Source organism: Lachancea lanzarotensis, scaffold LALA0S10 (genome assembly GCF_000938715.1).
Source record: "Lachancea lanzarotensis genome assembly LALA0, scaffold LALA0S10, whole genome shotgun sequence".
Classification (NCBI taxonomy): domain Eukaryota; kingdom Fungi; phylum Ascomycota; class Saccharomycetes; order Saccharomycetales; family Saccharomycetaceae; genus Lachancea; species Lachancea lanzarotensis.
Window position 1 is genome coordinate 191,218 of NW_019212888.1, and position 19,243 is coordinate 210,460.

General features: G+C 43.8%; 8 protein-coding genes and 1 non-coding gene across 9 annotated transcripts; 3 read left to right on the forward strand and 6 right to left on the reverse strand.

Annotated features, from left to right (window-relative positions):
* Positions 1-93: 93 nt before the first annotated feature.
* On the reverse strand, positions 94-1,416 carry RNY1 (LALA0S10e02058g1_1; the record flags this gene model as incomplete). The annotated part of the gene is made up of 1 exon (XM_022775433.1): positions 94-1,416. The coding sequence occupies one exon, from the start codon at positions 1,414-1,416 to the stop codon at positions 94-96; it is 1,323 nt and encodes a 440-aa protein (XP_022630301.1).
* An 844-nt stretch (positions 1,417-2,260) lies between these two features.
* On the reverse strand, positions 2,261-4,879 carry LALA0_S10e02080g (LALA0S10e02080g1_1; the record flags this gene model as incomplete). The annotated part of the gene is made up of 1 exon (XM_022775434.1): positions 2,261-4,879. One exon carries the CDS (start codon positions 4,877-4,879, stop codon positions 2,261-2,263), a length of 2,619 nt encoding a protein of 872 aa, XP_022630302.1.
* Positions 4,880-5,184: 305 nt separating this feature from the next.
* On the reverse strand, positions 5,185-6,549 carry VPS30 (LALA0S10e02102g1_1; the record flags this gene model as incomplete). Its single annotated transcript, XM_022775435.1, has 1 exon — positions 5,185-6,549. One exon carries the CDS (start codon positions 6,547-6,549, stop codon positions 5,185-5,187), a length of 1,365 nt encoding a protein of 454 aa, XP_022630303.1.
* A 476-nt stretch (positions 6,550-7,025) lies between these two features.
* On the reverse strand, positions 7,026-8,645 carry GEP3 (LALA0S10e02124g1_1; the record flags this gene model as incomplete). The annotated part of the gene is made up of 1 exon (XM_022775436.1): positions 7,026-8,645. One exon carries the CDS (start codon positions 8,643-8,645, stop codon positions 7,026-7,028), a length of 1,620 nt encoding a protein of 539 aa, XP_022630304.1.
* A 456-nt stretch (positions 8,646-9,101) lies between these two features.
* Positions 9,102-11,240, forward strand: NOC2 (LALA0S10e02146g1_1; the record flags this gene model as incomplete). Its single annotated transcript, XM_022775437.1, has 1 exon — positions 9,102-11,240. One exon carries the CDS (start codon positions 9,102-9,104, stop codon positions 11,238-11,240), a length of 2,139 nt encoding a protein of 712 aa, XP_022630305.1.
* Positions 11,241-11,550: 310 nt separating this feature from the next.
* On the forward strand, positions 11,551-12,177 carry MEI5 (LALA0S10e02168g1_1; the record flags this gene model as incomplete). Its single annotated transcript, XM_022775438.1, has 1 exon — positions 11,551-12,177. The coding sequence occupies one exon, from the start codon at positions 11,551-11,553 to the stop codon at positions 12,175-12,177; it is 627 nt and encodes a 208-aa protein (XP_022630306.1).
* Positions 12,178-12,304: 127 nt separating this feature from the next.
* RET1 (LALA0S10e02190g1_1) lies at positions 12,305-15,739 on the reverse strand (the record flags this gene model as incomplete). Its single annotated transcript, XM_022775439.1, has 1 exon — positions 12,305-15,739. The coding sequence occupies one exon, from the start codon at positions 15,737-15,739 to the stop codon at positions 12,305-12,307; it is 3,435 nt and encodes a 1,144-aa protein (XP_022630307.1).
* Positions 15,740-17,430: 1,691 nt separating this feature from the next.
* TFB2 (LALA0S10e02212g1_1) lies at positions 17,431-18,960 on the forward strand (the record flags this gene model as incomplete). Its single annotated transcript, XM_022775440.1, has 1 exon — positions 17,431-18,960. One exon carries the CDS (start codon positions 17,431-17,433, stop codon positions 18,958-18,960), a length of 1,530 nt encoding a protein of 509 aa, XP_022630308.1.
* A 115-nt stretch (positions 18,961-19,075) lies between these two features.
* LALA0_S10e02234r lies at positions 19,076-19,147 on the reverse strand. Its single transcript has one exon. It is a non-coding gene; the product is annotated as a tRNA-Cys (tRNA).
* Between the last annotated feature and the right edge of the window lie 96 nt (positions 19,148-19,243).

Below are 19,243 nucleotides of genomic sequence, written 5' to 3' on the forward strand. Positions count from 1 at the left end.
ATTTTGGTTTGGTGTGTGCGTGTGCACAGTAGAGCTCGTTCTTGTTTGCGAATGGGATAAAAAAAAATGGCAACCACATCCGGAGTTGTATATTTAGTGAGTTTTAACGAATTTTAGTTTGAACGGGTATTTCGAATCCTCAGAACGACCGGCGTAGACGAGTGACTGTTGACGTCTTCTTGGATATTCGTCAGCGTGCCAGTCAAAACTACCAGAAAATCCCAGATATCCTTTTTGACTGTCGTATTCGAACTGCGCCGCATTCCCCAAGCCTTTGTTGCAGATCAATGCACCATCGTGACGGTCGTCAGGGCCGCAATATCCAGTTCTAGATTTGAGGTAGTAGTTACCAAAGGGCGCCTCAATAAGATTAAAATTTGCTGGTGTACCAGAGGACATCCAATGACCATTTCTGATAATCATACCAGAAAAGCCACTGATGCGAATAATACCTCTGATGCCAGGTTTTCCATTTCCGGGATTCCCTGGCTTCCGTCCATTCCCGGGCCGGTATCCTTTGGGATAGAACATTATACCATCCGCAGGACAGTTTGAAGTGGCACCTAGAGCGTCAATGGCTCTGAAGTCCTCACTTAACAAACTCCCTTTGAGCAAATGGTAATACCAAATTTCATTTAGACTTCTGCTGCGGTCGCATTTGAAGAAAACTTTCTTATCCTGGAACGCAGAGCTCAAAGCTTGGCTGATTTCCTCGCGAGTATAGCTCTTAGTCGTCGAGGGGACAATGTTGTGCTTTTCAAGAGCTTTGAAAGTATCCAGACTCTGATACAGCTTCATAGCAATTCTGTAATAGTCGTAGACCGCTGTTTTGTCGTAATCTTCTACATTTCTGGTAACACTAGAGCGATCCCACCTAGCGTAACATTCGGGCCTTATCGTCTTGATACAAGTTGCATGTTTGTTGAATTCGTGAATCCACAAAGACTCATCGTCTCCGGTGTTACTTTTCCAGAACTTATCCATATCTTCTAACAGGTCTTTACCCCGGATTTCCAGTCCGTCCCCGCGATTGAACTGGTCAGATTCCAGTAGGTGGTATACATCGTCTATCTGTCTGGAACTGTCGCAAAATTGTTGATAGCCACCATCACAGTTATCTGGCCACAGCCCATGGTTCGTGAAAGAAGTGTTTGGTCCCAAATGCTTCTCGAGATCGTCGTTCCAGGGACCAGAATCCATGCCTCGTGGTGGAGTGTAATCCCAAAACTGAGTCTGCAGCATTATTCCACCCGGATGCTCAAAGCAACAGGTATCTACGATAGCAGTATGGTTTGAGCATGTCAACGGCAAGCCCGAAGGACATGACGGCGATGAACTTGTAAAATCAAATAGCGACCCGAACAAGTCTAACGATGAAAGACTGCTGAAGGGCAGTAACTCTAGAGGTATTCTCATGGATACACTTTTGGGACACACTCGAGAGTATACTGATTGAAGGAGACTGAAGTTAAGTTGTAAGGGTTTCCTTTTGAACCTTCAGCCTTTTATAAACTGATGACAGAGGCGAGGCTCCACGTGAAGTTGATTGACCCCGGGGTTGACGATGATGATTAGAGAATCACCGAGATAAGGCTTGTTTTGCCATTGACAACCATTGGGTCGGTATCCAGTTGGGAATACAACTCGATAGGAGTTGGACAAGCTGAGTTTCCAGATTGTAGTGTCTTTTCTGTCTTTAAAGAGCGAAGTTCATCGTCCAATTTACCAATGACGATGGGAAGAGCGATACAAGATTTAGGATACAAGGTAGTCTTTAAGGAAGAGATATGACGATGATTGAAAGTCTTTCCGTCTTGCGTGTCTTGTGTGTTTTGAATTACAAGCGCGATCTTTATGTTGGTTTGGAGAACAACTGTCGTGAGCTTTCAGCGTGGTACAATATGTAGTCGGTAGAATCATCATCTCACTGTTTCTGTAAAGAGTCCTCAAAGTTAGGCTGGTTTCTACAGCTTTAGCAGCCTTCTGACCCTCATATGAAAGAACAGATACAGCGAGTTTTATTTCGACTGTAAGGTCTGAAACATCGGCTATGGCTTATCTGATTTACTGAACTAACATCTCTCTTCAATAATGAACCATACCAACTTCCTCTCAAACTCGAAGTACAAAAAAAAACTGTCGAGTATATAAACGACTTCTCAGCACCGCACCGCTTACAAGTGACAGATGTTTTATGTACAGGAATGTTTGTCATATTTACAAGTTTCTGCTTCATTCCCTTCGATTCCCATCTCTATCCTTACCCAGAGCAGCTTTCACAATTCTCCGCTGCTTTGCCAAGAAGACAGGTGATTGGCGTGGAATCATGAATTCCAAATTTGTCGCTTCGACCCGCAAAGCTTTCCCTCGTGTCATTTGAATCATCCTGTGCTTGTTCCAGCAAATCCGGACCGGGAGCTCCAAACGCCACCCTGGAATCACACACATCAGGATAGTGTGCTCCAATAGCTACCTTTTCCGTTGCCAGACCCCCTGAAATGTCAACTGCACCATGCAGAGTGGTTTCATCGCTAATGGAAAATTTGATAGCCCCAGACGCTGCTTGGGTACGTAAATAATACATTCCGGTCTTGAGGCCCTTTTTCCAAGCGTAAAAGTGCATGCTGGTAAGCTTACCCATTGTAGGTTCTTTCAAGTAAAGATTCAAGCTTTGTGACTGATCCACGAAGGGCCCCCGATCAGCGGACAAATCTATCAAAGCACGCTGTGGCAACTCCCAAACGGTTCGATAAAGGTCTTTCATTTCCTGAGGAACACCCTCTATGCTTTGAATGGAACCATCATCAGCAATGATTCTATTCTTTAATTTTTGATCCCATATTCCAAGGTGACAAAAGTCCTCCACCATGTACTTATTCACAAGGGTGAACTCACCACTCAGTACCCTTCTGTTATAAATATTAGAAGTTACTGGCTCGAAGGACTCCACAAATCCTAAAATTTGAGACGTGGAGGCAGTAGGCATCGGGCCTATCAAGAGCGAGTTTCTTATACCATGTCTTTTAACGCGATTCTTCAAATCTTCCCAGTCAGTGTACAGAAAATCGTAGTTTTTCTCATTCAAACCCCACAAGTCAAATTGAAAAAGCCCCTGCGATATGGGTGACCCTTCGAAGCTCGGATAGCGACCTTTCTTCTCAGCTAATTCAATTGACATCTCAACAGCAGCGTGATACATCGTTTCGAAAATCTGCCGATTCAAAATACGCGCGTTCTGAGAGTCGTATGGTAAACGCATCATGAAAAACACGTCAGCCAGTCCTTGGACCCCAATCGCAAGAGGTCGATTTTTTCTGTTACTTAATTCAGCGTCATCCACAGGATAATCACAGATATCGATCACCGAGTCCAGGTTTTTAGTTATAACCTTGACCACATCGTGTAGTTTTCTAAAGTCAAATTTTACTGCAACGCCTTTCTTATTTACAAAAGACGGCAGCGCCACTGAGGCTAAGTTGCACACGGCAGTTTCCTTTGGCGAACTGTACTGAATGATTTCACAGCACAAATTGGATGATTTAATTGTCCCCAGGTTTTTTTGATTTGACTTTGTATTGCACGAGTCTTTGTAGAGCATGAAAGGACCACCAGTCTCAACTTGGCTTTGTAAGATTTCGCTCCAAAGCTTCTGTGCTTGTACCACTTTTTTGGGAGTTAAAGTGGCCTCGTAGCTTTCGTACATCCTTTCAAACTCTTCACCATAACAGTCCTGTAATCCAGGAACTTCATCTGGCGAAAATAAAGACCAAGAGGCATTGTCCTGGACACGTTTCATGAAGATATCTGGAATCCATAGGGCGCAGAATAGATCGCGCGCCCTTAATTCCTCTTTGCCATGGTTTTTGCGAAGTTGTAAGAAATCGAAAACGTCCGAATGCCATGGCTCTAAGTAGATGCAAAAAGCACCTGGGCGTTTATTTCCACCCTGGTCAACATATCTTGCAGTATTGTTGAAAACCCTCAACATCGGTACAAGTCCATTTGACGTCCCGTTGGACCCTGATATGTAAGAGCCCGTTCCTCTGATATTCGATACATGAATCCCAATTCCTCCAGCGCCTTTCGAGATCATAGCAGTTTTATGAAGCGTGCGATAAATACCATCGATTGAATCCTCCATCATGCCCACTAGAAAACAGGATGACAGGTACTGGTTCACCGTACCAGCGTTAAAAAGGGTCGGTGATGCATGAATGAAGTATTTGCGTGACATCAAGTCATATGTCTTAAGGACACCGTCCAAATCACCCTGGGGACCACGGATGGCCAACGCTACTCTCATAAATAAAAATTGTGGTGTTTCATGAATCTCATCGTTATCGTGCTTGATCAAATACGATTTGGCCAGCGTCTTCCAGCCAAAGTACGAGAAGTCAAAATCTCTCTTAGGAACAATAGCTTTATCGAGAACATCCCGATATTTCAATGCCAGTTTGTAAAAGCTGTCCGAAATAACTTTTTTCACAATCGGCCGTTTGGTCTCAGTTTTTCGCCTTTTAGCAGCTGGGGGTCCATTTCCTACCGCTCTGAATTCTCTGATAGCCCTTAAATTCTCTGTAAATGTGATATTTTTCATACGTTTGTGAAGGTTAAACAGCTCCCATCGCGCAGCGAGCAGTGCAAAATCGGGATGAGTCGTCGTCAGTGCTACTAAGATCTCGCCGGTGAACTGAATAAATTCTGAGCGTCGTACGCTTGGCGGGAGATTTGTTATTATCTTGAGTGCTATTGCATCAAAATTCGTCGAGTCCGGTAACGACAGGCCTTTGGAAAGGTTTCTGAGGGATGCAACTAATTTGTCACCATCGAGAACTTCTGAGCTTCTCGCTCGTTCGTCGAGTAACGTCTTTGCAGTCATCTGATAGACTTGACAGACGCTCCCAAAAGTAAATCAGAATGACCTTTGGCTGGGAAGAAAAGCAGGATTTGGTTTAGTTGTCTTTTAGTTTGTCTTTATACCAACGATGGGTAAGTTTAAGCTTGAAGACATTGGCATGGGAACTCATATTCGACGACACTTCGAAGAACATGCCGATGAGATGTTCATGTCATAATCAATGATTGCTTCAAGCCATGCCTGATCAAAATAGATGTGGAACTTGGTACTTGCTAGACTCCTGCCACCCTTTATCCTTCCAGCTTGACCAATTTGCTAACCCTCAGTCAAACGGAAGAAAATGCTAGCAACCACTTCGCATTAGTTAGAAGAAACTTACAAGCTGTGGTCCATTCTGCGCCTGGCTTGTTGCCATATAACTTTATAGCCATGCCATTGATTTTATCGCCATGCATAGTGTAGGGCAATTCTATTTCTTCGGAGTCTACCTGCCGTCCTAGCGACAGATTCGCGGTGATCTGGGAAATTACATCCATGATTGAGACCATAGCTCGGTCGAAACTGGTCTCCTTATGGAAAAATTTGCCCAGTTTGAATCCACCACTGTTAAAGGCTTCGCAGCTGTTCCATTCTTGCGTAGCAGGGTCAAATTGCTCGATTCTGGAGTATGACCCCATGGGTCGCAAGATATAACCCGCTGGTTTAAACTTCAGACGAGCGCACATGGTGGCTAGTAGAAGAATCAATTGGCCAAAGGCTGCGTTCGTTTCCTGACATGGTACAGGGGTGTCGTCGAGCCCTCCCAGTCGGAGTCCGTTTATGGTTCCAAAGGGGCCGTCGTGTGATATTCTGAACGTTTCGTTGAAAACGTTGGTCTTTCGCAGCCTGTCTAGGCTGTTCAATGTATATTCGTACTGATTTTTCAACGATTGTAACTCTTTGGAGAACTGCAGTTTCTCCAAATCCCGACTGTTCCTACGCCTCAGATCTTCAGCTTCACGCTCCTTTTTCAGGGCCAGCTCTTGTTCTAGTTTTTCAATGCGAACATCAAGCTCGGCCTCCGTGTCTTCCAGTTTCTTTAGTTTCTGTAATAGTTGTTCGTCCTCCCTTTCAGCTGCCTTCCGTTCGTCTTCAAACGAAGTTTGACCAGGAGCGTGGCCCATGTCATGGTCTAGTTCCCGTTGTCGATTGAGCCTTGCCAGAAACTCAGCATACGTGTCTCGTTCTTTCAAAGCGTCCTCGTACTCGTTCTTGAGCTTCTGAACAAGAAGGTCACAACAATCCTGACACACAGGATATTCAATGTTAGTCTTGGAAGACAAGATGTTGAATATATTGGTCAGCGTACTAATTCTGGAGCTTAAAGTCTTAGAAGTGAGGTCATCCTCGTCTTCATCTCCTGAGTCCCCATCCAGGCGAGTAGTAGTTTGAAGTTGACTAGAGTCCCCATTCAGGAAAACGTATGATTCCTGATTATTTAGAACTGACTGTTGGAAGTTTATGTCACCCGCTTTTCTTACACTTTCGAGTCTTTTCAGCCGAGCAGCTGGGATCTGCACAGCTGGCATGATGGGTTGAGTTGATGCACTCACTAATAGATTTCTTTGGGCGAGACTCAAATCCATCAGAGAGCTATCCAATTCCAAAGGAATTTGGCAGTTTTGGCATTTCAAGACCTCTGAGTTGCCCATTGCTGTCTTGTCCTTATTTCTTGTCAGCTTGTTCAAATTGTCAAATGTATTCGTCAAGTATCTAAGTTATATCGAAGTACCGGAAACTTGATGTTGGAATACCGATATACAATTCAAGTTATAGAGTACCTCTGGTGACTGCAAATAGCTAGATAAGTGTTCAAATTTCTTCCAAATTCATATATTTACGTAGTCTTGTCTTGTCCATTAGTGGTTTGAGACACACCCTATCGCACTAAAATCCTATAAGAAAACGTATTTGTAGAAACCGGATGGTGGGAGAGAAGCCGAGACGGTTTGTGATGGAAGCCCTTGGTATGTGGTTGATGAATCCGAATACTGGATAAATTCATGCAGACATTATCGGCAGGTGAGAGTGAATTTCGTGAGCGCTCAATTGTAATTTAAAATGTGGCATTAGGTCAACAACCTTTAGCTACCAATGGTTCATTATCACCTGTAGCACCAGTAGATCATCACCAATTGTAATACCAATACAAATTTGGTGGCTCAGATCGAAGGTGGGCTACAACTTGTTCTGGATCTTCACTTAGGTAACGTCTGTTCATAATATCATTTTTAGTCCGTTCCAAGTACAGATCTCGTAATCGCGACAACGCTGCACTCTCTTCGACCTCCAAGGGATAAGTCGAGCTGAAAACAGGACGTTTCTGTGGGAAGGATGATATTTTGCCCCTCGACTGAAGATGCGTCTCGTATCCGTTTTCAATTAAGCGTTCTAAAGGTTCGCGAATGCAAACATCAATTGCTTTCGGTACCCAAATTTCGTACAGGCCTTTAAACTCGTACCTTCCAGTTGATTTCAATTGAAAATGACCAATGTCCTTGAGCACCACCTCTACGGTTCCCTGAAATGGTGGTAAAATGTGACGAACAAAGTTTCCCTTGGAAGCCAAATCTTCGGTGACACCAACATACTGCTTAGCGGCACCAGTGTCAGATTTAAGCTCGCGAGATGCTACTGATAGTGCTTTGTCAACGTTATGATATTGTTTTTCGTTGCCCGGAATAAAGTTGACAACTTGGTTGATCGTACCGGCAGGCGGGACTAGATAAAACAAGCCACTCACGGTATAGCAGCGGCCATGAACGCTGCCCTTAAGCGATGCGTAGGATTGTTTGACCAGTTTTGATTTCGTAAAAAGATGCGTTTTCCGAATTCTTTCCAAAACTTTGGGTTCGATGATAGCATCTAGAGATACATTTTGCGTGTCTGAGCTGAACCCTGGTAGATCGTTCACAGTCTTGTCGCCAATAGAGTATGCTTGCAAATTGCGAGTCATATTCGGGAGATGCGATACACCAGCGCCTTGCGTATTAACGGTCTTGCCCTCGACGCCAGCAATGTCATCTTCCTTGCGTCCTCCGTATCTGTTTAAAAGTGCGTTTATTAAAGTCGATTTCCCGGAGTTGGGGCTACCAAGCAAATACGAGTTTTGTCGAAGCACGGAATAGACGCTTTGAACGTTCCATTTTTGGGTTGCTGAGAAAGCCACGACTTTGGTTGCAGCTTGAGCCAGTTTGATACGCAGAAAATCTGCGAAAAAAACGGGCGCTTTGCGCTGCAAAAAGCCTTTATCTGGGGTGATGAGGTCGCCCTTGGATAGCAGCAAAGTGGTACAGTTGATGCCGTTATTTTTTTGGGCGAACAAACTGGGGTCAAAATGGAATGGGAATTGGGCAAGGGACACTACATGGAACACATTGGCATCCCGTGGCACAAATTGGTCCACTTCCCGAGCGGAAAAACGCCGGAACCCGTGGGAATCGTAGCTGTTGTGATACAAAGCATCGCTGCACCGTTTGCAGACTAATGGGATTTTCTTGTGCTCCGCTGGCTGCTGTTGTTGCCGCAGACCCGGGATAGCCTGGCTAAAAAGCAGATATTTTAATTCCTTCAAATCTCGCTGATGAGCGGTCTGGGCTGATCGTAGCGGTGTTTTGGGTGCCGTGTAGTACCCAATTTTGGCCGGGTTTTGGCTCTGCAACCGAATTCCGCACGCGTTACACGATTTGAACCTTTTCACGACCAAGACCCAGTTTCTGACCGTTTTTTCACCAAATTGCCAGTACATGTTGGTTTGGCTGGCTCAAGTTGAGAAAGCGACTGCTAAAGAACGGTTTTTCGACTCTGTAAGTCAATAAGCTAAAACTATATCTATATACACCAAGCGCTACGTTGTAACCGCTAAGGTTAGCATAATTCCACTTGCTTTAGTGCTCAAAACTCTTGAAAGTCCCGGTCTTTTAACGTCTTCGAGCTCATCCTTTTTATATGTTCATCAATTTCCCATATACAAAATTCAATATTCACTATTTTCCAGCTTAAAATCGATCTTCAACCGCCCATAGCCCTATCGAAAATTTTTCAGGTGAAAAATATGAAAAATTCAAGGCGATGAGATGAGATGCGATGAGCTTAATCCAAAAGCTCGAACAAGAAACAGATACAAGAAGCTAGTCAAGAAGAGTTCTTGAAGGTTTTTGAGCTTGCTGTGACACTAAAGATATAAACTTAAGAAGGGTGAACAATGGGTAAAGTATCGAAGGCCACGAAGAAGTTTCAGACCAAACACTTGAAGCATACTTTGGATCACCGAAAGAAACAGAAGCAACATGCCGAGAAAACCAAAGGTCGCAGAGGTAACAAGACCGCTCAGGAAAAAGAAGATGCGGCACTTACGAAGCAGGACCAGCAACTGCTGAAGTCGTCGAAGGAAGAAGTGTTCAAGGACATGAGCGTGGAGGACTTTTTCGCAGGAGGATTCGAGGTGCCCAAGGCCAGCCAACAGAGCAAACGTGGAAATGGCGAAAAACAGTCCAAAGAGGAAGACGAAGACGAGGCGTCGTCCAGTGAGGACGAAGAAGGTATGGTAGAAAACATGGCTAATCTGGCTGAAAAGGATCCGGAGTTCCATAAGTATTTGCAGGAAAATGACAAGGCATTGCTGGAGTTCCAAGGCACCAATCCGCTGGACGGTATAAGCGACGGCGGCGAGGAGGACGAGGAAGATGATGAAGCTGAAGAAGAACCCGAACTTGAAGTGGGAAAAACGAACAAAGACTCGTCGCAGACCGTCGAAGTGGATCTCAAAATGGTCAAAAAATGGAAAAAAGAGCTCTCGGCTGCATCCGTCAGTGTCAAGCTTATCAGAAACATCGTTTCGGCTTTCAAAGCCGCTGTCAACGCCAACAAGGAAGAGCTGGTTGACAGCTACAAGTTTGCCGTCATCGACGCCAAAGCGTTCCAGGAACTCATGTTTGTCGCGTTGCAGTACATGCCGGCTGCAATCGTGAAAGCACACCCTTACAAGATCGTCAGGGGCTCCAGAACCCTACCGAACAACGGCAGCGTGAATAAGATCGCTACTGTGTTCAAGTCTCACGCAGGGTCTATGCTAACCATGCTCCACGACATCACAAACACGGAATCAGCCGTGTTGGTCCTGCATTCTCTCAACCAGATCTTGCCCTACTTTTTGTCGCACAGAAGAGTCGTCAAGGAAATCATCAAGGTCATTGTCGAGCTAGGCGCTACAACCCGAGACTTGGAAACGCAGGTGGCAGCTTTCGCATTCTTAAACAACGCTTCCAGAGAGTTTAAGAAATCGTTACTGGATACGGTTCTGAAAACCACTTATTCTTCTTTCATCAAAAGTTGCCGTAAGACTAACATTCGTACCATGCCATTGATCAATTTCCAGAAAAACTCGTCTGCAGAATTGTTCGGCATTGACGAGGTCCTTGGTTACCAGGTCGGATTTGAATACGTGAGACAACTAGCTGTGCACTTGAGAAACAGTATAACCGCCTCCACTAAGAAGTCTGCCAGGACGAATCCTGCAGATGCTTACAAGGTCGTCTACAACTGGCAATTCTGTCACTCACTTGACTTTTGGTCAAGAGTCCTCTGTGCTCAATGCAATTCTGAAAAGGAAAATGGCAAAGAGTCGTATTTGAGACAGCTAATCTACCCGCTAGTTCAGGTCACCATCGGTGTGATCAGGCTGATTCCAACCGCTCAGTTCTTCCCATTGAGATTCTACTTGATCAGATCTCTCATCAGACTCTCGCAGAACACTGGGGTTTTCATCCCAATCTACCCACTTCTTGGTGAGATCCTATCCTCAACAGCTTTTTCCAAGGCGCCTAAAAAGAAATCCACCCTGCCTGCGTTTGACTTTGATCACAACATCAAGTGTAACCAAGGCTACTTGGGAACAAAGGTCTTCCAAGATGGTCTAGGAGAACAGTTTGTCGAGTTAGTATGCGAGTACTTTGTCCTGTATTGCAAAAGCGTTTCGTTCCCGGAGCTAACGACCCCTGCCTATATCGGCCTACGTCGTTACATCAAAGCGTCCAAAAACAGCAAGTTCAACAAACAGGTCAGTAACGTTCTTGAGAAGATTAAGCAAAATTCGGACTACATTCTTAATAAGAGATCAGAAATCGATTTTGGCCCCACGAACAGAAGCGAGGTCGAACGTTTCCTCAACGATGTGCCTTGGAACAAGACACCTCTGGGTTCTTACGTTCAAGTGCAACGCGAAGTAAGAGAAGAAAAGGCCAAGATCCTCAGAGAAAGTTTGGAGGAAGAAGACGAGCAGGAGAAAGAACATCAAGCCGCTTCTGACGAAGAGGATGATGATGTCGAAATGTCCGACGAATAAGATTTGTTCCAAGCGCGTAAAATCCTCAATAATTCTCAACTAGGATTTTTCACGTAGGTACGTATATATTATTTATGCGGAAGGGAACCACCTAGTGTATAATACTAAATGTCTACGGCTGATGCACAGCTTCCGAGTAAACCAGCCAAACTCAGACCAGTAGCATCTGTTTTCGTCTTTTTACAGCGCCTATCTCCTAAAACCTTTTGTCAGCGTCAACATGTTTTCAAAAACTTGACTATATGAACCCTGGCGGCTAAAAATCAAATTTAGTCCTTTACACACCACAATATTCGCCCAAACACACTAAATGGCCTTCTCTGCAAGCCAATCCAAGGTACAAACGAAGAAATTCAGAAGCCCAGCAACCCTTCACAAGAGTTATGCACGTATAAGTAGTGGTATAGAAGGTAAACGTAGTAAATATGTAGCAGAAGGGAGACAAACAACGGACAGGATACGCCAGCTAAAAAAGGAAAACCTTACACTAGAGAGCGCTATCAAAATTCTTAATACTTATTCTAAAGAGCAAGAGATAGAGCGTTTAATTGACAAGTGGAGGTCTATTTGCCAGGCTGGAATGGCGTATCTGCTGAACTCAACCCTTCTCAAGATAAACAAGATGGGCGGCTATGAAGAGCTTGTAAAGAAAGAAGTAGAAGCCGAGAAACGCAAGCTTGAGTATCAGTTTGGTGATCAGCTGGAAAACGAAGTAGAGGATGTATTGGAGTCAGAGGAATTCAAAATGATGTCTGCTCTCGACCAAGAAGAACTAAAACGTCAAATATATGACAGGAAAGAGGAAGCGGATAAAGCTCGGCAGACAGAAATGGAAAAACTAGATTTCAAAGTACGAGCGAGTTCTGTAACGGAATTTACAATGAAAAATCTTGCTAGCCGTCTTAAAGTCAATTTCGATATGATCTTTGAAAGCTAGACCTAAGGAAATATTCCCAGCGAAGTTGCTCCCTTCGTCTTCCTAAAAAATGCAATATGACTTCCTATAGCTACTTACATATGATATGATTTACATTAGAGAAATGAGCGCGTACGCTTTTCTACTCCTATTGCTCAAAAACGTCTTCGAGTTTCAAGCGAGGCGCGATGTTCATCGACAGAAGCTCTTGGAATAATAGCTTGGCGGCATAAGGAATAGTCATCTTGATGATATGCTCGGCACTTTTGCATGTGGTGCACCATCCACTGTAGCCCATCAGACCACAATGATTACAAACATCGACTTCAAACGCATCTGAACTTATCATTAGTCTTTCTAGAAGCAGTTGGGATGCACCGTATGCAATAACACAATCCCTTTCCATCTCACCCAGTCTAAGACCACCATCTCTAGATCTACCTTCCGTAGGTTGACGAGTGAGGACCGCTCTCGGACCTCGGGCTCTAGCATGCATCTTATCCAGGACCATATGCTTCAGTTTTTGATAGTAAATAGGACCAAAGAAAATGTACGCTTGCAAACACTCTCCTGTAATACCAGAGTACAGCATATCTTTTCCTGAATAGTTGAAGCCGTTTTGTACTAGGATTCCTGTCATGTCCTCAAGCTTGGAGCCACCAAAACACGTACCGTATTCCAGAGACCCATTTAAAACTCCAGCCTTACCGGAAACCAACTCTTTCATTTTTCCAACAGTCATACGAGAGGGGAAACCATGAGGATTCATAATAATGTCCGGTACCACACCTTGGTCATTGAACGGTAGGTCTTCTTGGTTAATAATGATACCACAGACACCTTTTTGTCCGTGTCTAGAAGAGAATTTGTCACCCAATTCAGGTCTCCTGTTTTGTCGTAGAAGGACTTTGATCAAGGCTTGATCATTTTCAGAAACAGACATCATCACCTGGTCGATATGAGATGGTTCGGGGGCTCTGTACACCACTGGTGTCTCTCTATACTGAGCCTGTGTTTGATTCAAAACACTATCAGAGGCGTTTGTGGGCACAGATTTATTAACATAGATCTGACCGCTCTCCACCTTCATGCCTACCTCACCGAGACCATCGGGGCCAAGAGCCTTATGCTGCCAAATCGGCTCACCATTTTCGTCAACTCTCATACCACCAACCATATCTTGGGTGTGGTTTGGGTACCTCTTTAGCACAGTGGTGAGTTTTCTTCTTGTTTCACACCGCCCGAAGCCTCTATCAATAGAAGCCTTGTTAAGAACCAAAGCATCCTCAATATCATAACCCGAATAAGACATGACCGCTACAGTGGCATTTTGACCAGCAGGAATTTTGTCATAGTCGATGAGTTCGATTGTTTTAGTCTTTACCATAGGCTGTTGTGGATATATCATGAGGTACAGCAAAGTATCGATTCGTTTAAACTGGTTGTAAGCAATTGCACCGATGGCTTGCTTACCCATAGCACATTGGTAAGTATTACGAGGTGACTGGTTATGGTGAGGGTATGGAATTAAACCAGCAACGGCACCTAAAACGGTGAAAGGCTCAATTTCCAAATGAGTTATTCTAGGCTCGATATCTTTCTCATATAGTGCAATGAAGGAGTCGTTTTCTTCGTTTACATCGAGATACTCAACCAGTCCAAGTCTGAGAAAATCATCAAACTGTAGCTTTCCGTCCAGCAATTTTGCCAAGTGCTCTGCTTGCACACGCGAATTTCCATCAGAGACTATAATCAATGGGCGACACACTCTTCCACCATCTGTGGCAATGTGTACTGCCTTTTGATGGGAGTTAGTGTAAATGGACACAAAATCGGAAAGCCTTCCTCCTCTCCTCAAGCTTCTGAAGCGAGATACGAATTTTGTTGGAAAACGTATGATACCAACAATGGTACCATTTAAATAAACGCAGTAGTTGAGGTGTAGAGTATCACTGTCAACTACAGTGATATCTTCCACACCAAGCAAATAGCAGAGATTTTTGATGGGTTCCTCTTCGTCGTCAGTTGTAATATGTGTCATGAGGGCGAGGTTTTTCACCAAACCACAGGCCTCACCTTCCGGAGTATCAGAAGTACACAACATACCAAATTGAGATGGCTGTAAGGCTCTTGGCCCTGACACCTTACGCGATTTTTCAAATTGTGAAGAAATTCTTGTCATCATCCCAAGCGCAGAAATGTAAGAAAGTCTACTGAGGACGTGTGTGACACCAGCCCTTTCCATTTTAAATCTTTTCAAAGACCAGTTACCCGTGGAGATGGCTCTGTTTAAACCAGTTGTGATATTATTAGAGTGAACATTGATGGAGAGAAGTGCATCATATTCCATAGCCCTGTTTGGTTTCTTAAGAACTTTGTCGATATTAGCCTTGAAGTCGTTGTTAAATTTCTTGAACAAATCCTCAAAAAGTAGAGACATTAGCTGTCCGGCCAGTTCCAGTCTCTTATTACCCACGTAATCTCTATCATCGATCATCTTGGGATTATGCAATGCCATTACTACCCTTCTCGTCATGACTGCGATATATAGAGCTTTTTCTCTAAAATCCAGGGCCTCGACCGTCAAATGTGCAATCACAGTAGTTGCAATGGCCTCAATACCCTCCTGTAGCGTAGTCAACTTTTGACGTCTGACTGTCTTGACTTTAGAGCCGATGTACTCGAGCGCCTGCTGCTGTGTGTAGATCTTCATTTTTGCCACCTCTTCCAGGTTGATGGCAAAGATATCTTGGTAGCTACTGTCGTTACCACAGACGAGTTGCATGATTTCGAGGTCAGACACAATGCCACAAGCTTTAAGCACAAGTACAATGGGCACTTCTTCTGCGATCGAATTGTGCTTCAAGTAGATCTTTTCATTTTTGGTGATGACGTATGTTTTAGATTTTCTTTCGTGTGTGGACGATGTAACAGAGGCCTGTACAATACCCTTTTTTTCGTCTGCTTCCACAATGATACGATTCTTCGACAATTGTTCCTGAATCAAAATCACCTTTTCTGTACCATTGACGATGAAATAGCCACCAGGATCGAGGGGACACTCGTTGACCTTGGCCATTTGACTTTCGGATGCGCCATTTAGGATACATTTGTTAGAGCGCAGCATAATTGGCATTTTGCCTATTTCCACGTCTCTATGCATGATGATGTTTCTTCCTCTGGTATACTCAATGTCCACATACACAGGAGCCGAATACGTCATGTCTCTTAGTCTACACTCGTGAGGAGGAACAATGTAGTCCTTAGTTGACGAACTAGACTTGTGGCCCACTCTGATATCCACATATTTCAGGTAAAATTCCGGATCCACATCGCTGAGAATCAATTCGTTTGCCTTGATAATCTTTTTCAGGTCAACATCCACAAAGTAGTTGAACGAGTCCAAATGCTGTTTGACCAGCCCCTTCACTTTCAAAAAAGCCGGCAGAAGGTTCCATTTGTCTTCTGCAGTGTTGATCTCATCAGTAAGCTTTTTACCCTTGTAGACAGGTTTTAGAAGAGACTCGAAAGCGGAATCTTTCTCCAAAGCTGCATGTGGCATGGCCGTTGCCGCTGCAGACATCCTCACCGACTGATTTTGAGCGTTTGAAGGACCTTTGGAAACCTCAGTTGTCAGCTACTTGTTGGCGATGAGCTTAAATTGAATGTCATCATCATACTCATCTCGAAAATTTTTTTAAGATCAACTTCAACAGGTTACGGAAACTTTGGACAACAACGAACAGGAGATCGACCAAGAAGCCTTTGTTGCCATTTAGTATAAGTAGTTGAATGAAACTGCCATTAAATGCGCATTCAAAGACACCGGTTTGGTACCGTTTTTTTTGTCGAGTAGGACATCTCAGCTGTTGATGAAAAACTGGGAAGGAATGTTGTACGATAGCTTCAGGTTGTAATAAGAGCTCTTGACTTGTCCAAAAAAATCGGGTTTGTGACGATTTCTGTCGGGCTTCAACGTAGATGTGGCCTATGTTGTAGTAACTCTTGGTGTAAGCTTTGATACGCGGTTTTTTAGTCTCTTTGGGGCTCTCAATTGCGTCAAAAGCGTGTCTTCAATTGGTCCCGGGTGGCTTAGTGAGACCCATTAGTTCTTTGTATAACAGACAGGGCTAGAAATTGATATCCTCGAATCCATATTTGCGGTCTATAAGCATATCTCTGAACCACGATACACACTAATCATTTTTGAAGTGAGGGGTACTAGGGCCTATAGAGCTTTCCGGGGTAGCAGTGGACCGCTTGGTATCGGATTGTGCCTATCCGTATTGGTATCGATATCATTCTCGGAGTTTACTGAGAATTAATGATTACAGTCGTTACAGTCGTTACAGTCATTACAGTCATTAAAAATCATCAAAGGCATGAAAAATTGAGCTTCATACACTCAGCCATTGAGCGGCAGCTGCTTGATCATAAAGCGATCAGCTTGTTGCCAACGCTTTGGGTTATTTGATGGTTTGACTGTTCGCGCTGACGTCTGTTCTCGAGCACTTTGAAATTAATTAAAGTTCTTGCACCATCTGTCTAACCATAACATTGAAGGAACGCACCGGTGACGTCGAAATGTCATAATGCGTTGCTGCACTTGGCGCTGACCGAAATCAACTTTCAATTGTAACAGCTTTTGAGGTTTAAGTTGGTGGAAACTTGGGCATCTGGTTGTTTTTTACGAGTTTCCATATCCTTGTGGCAGCTCGATCATTTTGGCACCGATTTCTCAAACAATAAAACATATTGGGAACAGCTTCAGCTACTAGAAGCCTGTATATTTCCGATGATAGAATAAATCTGAACTAGAAGCTTTGTCTGCCAACAAAATAGCAAAGAGCACTTCCTTTAACGATTTTATTTTGATGGCGAAAAACCACGGTAAAGTACAAATTTTGTGAGCAGTTTGAATGCTATTTCGGGGCACTAATTGATCTCACTTCTCTCACCATAATTGTGTCAAGTTCTTAACGACTCTAACTTCGTAAGATCGGTGGTTTTTGGCAGCCAAATCTACTTCTACAACGTCCCAATCAACTCCATGTTGTCGCTGGTCCTTGTTAACAAGCACAATCACCTTTCTTTCGCTGACACTCCGCTCTCCCGTTCTAACTTGCTAGCTCATCGCCGCACAAAACCCATCACGTGTGTTACAATTTTGCAGCTTCTGATTGAAATTGGCTCCATTATAGCCGTAAGGTGTATATGGATTCGATTGAAAGATCAGACACACCTCACCGAGCCATTGACCTGCTGCTTTTAACAATGTCTAGTGCGCCATTTAAGGCAACGGTCAATGAGTATCTTGAGGACTTGCCACCTCAAGTTCAGTCCCGACTTTACACATCACCAGCTACATGTTTAGCCATTTACAGGCTGCTGCCGAAGTTGGCCAAATTCTTCATTATGTCGATGGTTTTCAATGAAAATGATGTATCGTTGCGAGACCTTGATAGGTGGGTCCAGAGCAATGGAAAATTTCAACTCAACGAAGCTATCAAATCCATGAAATCTCTGCATTTGTTGATCGAGGGTCGATCTGAACAGCCTTTCATGATCAACCTCAATTCTATATTTCGGTCTAGTTTCCGCAATGCTCTTACAGGTGGGGAAGTCAATAACTCATTTGGAAATGTGGTGGAGAATGAGCATGAGGTCGTTTTGCCGGAAATGCTTGACCAGTATGCTGCAAACAAATGGGAATCAATTCTGCATTTCATGGTGGGCACTCCACTCACACAAACGCCTTCCAGAAATGTGCTTTCTTTACTACAGCACAGCAAACTCATGGAGGAAAATAATACTGGAGAACTGCAGATCACAAATGAAGGCTTCCAGTTTTTGCTACAAGACGCTAATGCCCAAATTTGGACTCTTTTATTGCAATATCTCCGACTTGCCGAAACGTTGCAAATGGACCCTGTAGACGTTTTGAATTTTATCTTCATGTTAGGGGCACTCGAATTGGGTAAAGCTTACAGCGATTCGCATTTAAGTGATACTCAAAAGATTATGTTACAAGACATGCGTGACTACGGTCTGGTATTTCAAAAGGCTTCAAATACCTCCAAATTTTATCCCACTCGGCTTGCCGCCATGCTGACTTCGGATAGTATGAGTATCAGATCTGCTTCAAGCGCGATGAACACAGTTTTGAGTCAAGGTACAAGTAGCAATTCGAAGGCAGATGATACGACCGCAGCAAGCGATGGTAGAGAACAAGATGGGACACAAGTTGGAATAGCGGCAAGAAACATTCCAGATGGAGCTGTTGTCTTGGAAACCAACTTCAAAATATATTCATACTCGAATTCGCCCTTGCAAATCGCTATTCTAAGTTTGTTTGTGCATCTCAAGGCGAGGTTTTCCAATATGGTCACCGGCCAAATCACAAGAGAATCTATCAGAAGAGCGCTACTCAATGGTATCACTGCAGACCAAATCATTGCATATATGGAGACACATGCGCATCCGCAAATGAGAAGGCTTGCAGAGCAGACGCTTGACAAGAAGTTAGAACTCGATCCCAACTGCAAAGAGGGCCTGCAAATTCTTCCGCCAACAGTGGTGGATCAAGTTAAGTTGTGGCAACTTGAGCTTGACCGTATTATCAACTACGATGGTTATCTTTTTACGGACTTTGACAACAGTCAAGAGTATAGTCTACTTTGTGATTATTCCAACGACATAGGGGTGCTGCTTTGGAAAGATGATAAGAAGAGAAGGTTTTTCGTTTCTCAAGAGGGCAATGCACAAGTTATAGACTATGCTAAGAGGAAACTCAAGAAAAAATAAAGTTAATGATATAGTTAGGGATGGAATGTCAGAGTAAAAGACCCTGAAGTTGTTAAAATATGGGTCTTCTACGTACGCGACTCATCTAGAACAAAAATAATCAAAAAAATTAATCAGCCTGCGCTCAGGTTCGAACTAAGGACAAACAGATTTGCAATCTGCTGCGCTACCACTGCGCCACACAGGCCGATTTGTGGTAGGATACTTTCCAAGCCAAATTTGTTCGGTTCTGTTAATCAGCGACTCCTCCATGTGTCAACTAGGGTTTCTCTTTGAAAGGTTC